Source organism: Dipodomys ordii, unplaced genomic scaffold, assembly GCF_000151885.1.
Source record: "Dipodomys ordii isolate 6190 unplaced genomic scaffold, Dord_2.0 Scaffold202, whole genome shotgun sequence".
NCBI lineage: Eukaryota > Metazoa > Chordata > Mammalia > Rodentia > Heteromyidae > Dipodomys > Dipodomys ordii.
Genome location: NW_012267418.1, coordinates 1071590 through 1073517, shown reverse-complemented (window position 1 = coordinate 1073517; position 1928 = coordinate 1071590). Strand labels below are relative to the sequence as shown.

The 1928-nt window shown below is 51.5% G+C and overlaps 1 protein-coding gene across 1 annotated transcript in view; it reads right to left on the bottom strand.

Annotated features, from left to right (window-relative positions):
* Nucleotides 1-1928, bottom strand: part of Tnxb (tenascin XB) — a 69101-nt gene that overhangs the window by 20760 nt on the left and 46413 nt on the right. Inside the window, exon 25 of the mRNA XM_013034944.1 lies at nucleotides 3-217. Coding sequence (XP_012890398.1) covers nucleotides 3-217 — 215 coding nt within the window. The remainder of the gene's footprint in view (nucleotides 1-2; nucleotides 218-1928) is intronic.

Here is a 1928-nt window from a genome sequence, read left to right as displayed (position 1 = left end):
ACCTGGTCCTCATGGCCTGGCACCCTCACCACCTTGGGCTGCCCGTCCCCGTTCCTGTACTGCAGCAGGAAGTGGTCAAACTGTCCCTCGGGGACTGTCCAGGAGAGCCCCAGGGAGTCGGGGGTGGCATCTGTCACGGTCAGCTCCCCCAGGCGAGGCTTGCGGGGAGGCTCGGGGGTTGTGGTGGGCACTGCTTGGGTGCTCACAACTTGGTGTTCTGGAGATGGACAAACAGACAGACAGATGATGGGTGAAGTCTCCATTCTCAGATTCGTACATAAAGGAACATTCATAACACTGAACCACATAAGCGCAGGCTGGTGCTGGCCACAGTGGCCTTCAAACATCGTTTTGACTACTTACCATCTCCTTTCTCCTACCCAAACCAGGTCAGCTGTCTTTCTCTCACTTGCTTACTCCTCTTCGGAGCACCTCCACTTGGCTACTGCCCCAGGCTCTCCTGCACTGGGTCTCCTTGTCATCTTCTTGCTCACTTGGCTCAGTCTTTGCTCCCAAACAGGCACAGATCCCCTGACCCATGCCAAAAACTAGCCGCTCCATCCTCCCAGTGTGCCCCAGCCTGTTCCCAAATTCCTCCTTTCCGCCCCACTCCCATCCTCTCCACTTTCAGGACTCTGAGTAGGCCTTCAAATTCTCCCCAACAGCCACACACTGGCCTCCCTGCCTGCAGGCTTACCCTGCCTTCCCTCCCAGCCTGACATCTGCACATACATTCTCTGCCTGCATTCAGCTCATTCCTGAGCTTCCTGAACTGCCCCCACCTCTCCACTGACCTCTTAAGAGCTCTGGTGCCTCGGAGGTTGTACGTCTAGCTCTGGTGCTTTACAGCCTCAGGGATACTGACCTGACATGCTATCTCTAAAACTTCCACCATTATTGCTTGTAGGACCTCAGGCCCCCAGGCCCCAGGTGCCCCTGATATACTTGAGCATCTTGCTTTGGGCATCCAGGCTTCCTAAGCTCTGACACCTATGGCTTGTCTGGTCCTCTTGGCTGGGCCTTCATTGCTCAGGTTGGCTTGGCACAAGCACAGTTTCTTCGGGTCTAGTTGAGCATAGACTATTTCATAGAAAAGCTGCTACTAGACAAGGCCATCTCTGTCACCATGATGGATCAAGATAAAAACAAAGCTAGCTTGGAATCTTGTCTCCACACAGACACACAAGCATTTCACAAAAATGACTCAGCGAATGTGAATAGTGAATGCTTCATCACAAAAGGTGGCTTTGACCTCAGTTAACATGTCTTATAGATAAGCCATAATAGACTCCCCAGTGACAGAGTTGAGAGAGTTGAGTATGCTTGCTCACTCTCTTTCTTTCCTTCTCTCTCTCTTTCATTCTTTCTCCAGTCCTGGGGCTTGAACTCAGGGCCTGGGCACTGTCCCTGAGCTTCTTTTGCTTAAGGCTAGCACCCTACCACTTGAGCCATAGAGCCACTTCTGGCTTTTTCTGTGCATGTGGTACTGAGGAATCAAACCCAGGGTTTCATGCATGCTAGGCAAGCACTCTACCACCGAGCCACATTCCCAGCCCCTGAGTCTTCTTTCTGAGAATACCTATTTAGACAGAGCCCAATTCCACCTTCTGACTTCTCCCTCAAATCACCTAACACAAGCCCAGATTTTAAACAATTTCTCTACAGTCCTATAATCACTCCACACATAGTCCTGTACTGCAGAATGCATAAAATCTGCTTATTATAGGCGAGGACCCCACAGGCTTTGCTGGAACAATTGACACTCAGCTCCATAGTGCCCACGTGAAGACATGGATCTCTTTTGGAATGAACAAATCAACCCCTAAAATGCTACCATCCAGCACCTTCCCTCTTCCCTCATGGGCCTAAGTAACTCCACAGACACTGAGCCTCTGGAAGGAGGCAGGGAGGCCAGCAAAACACTGGGC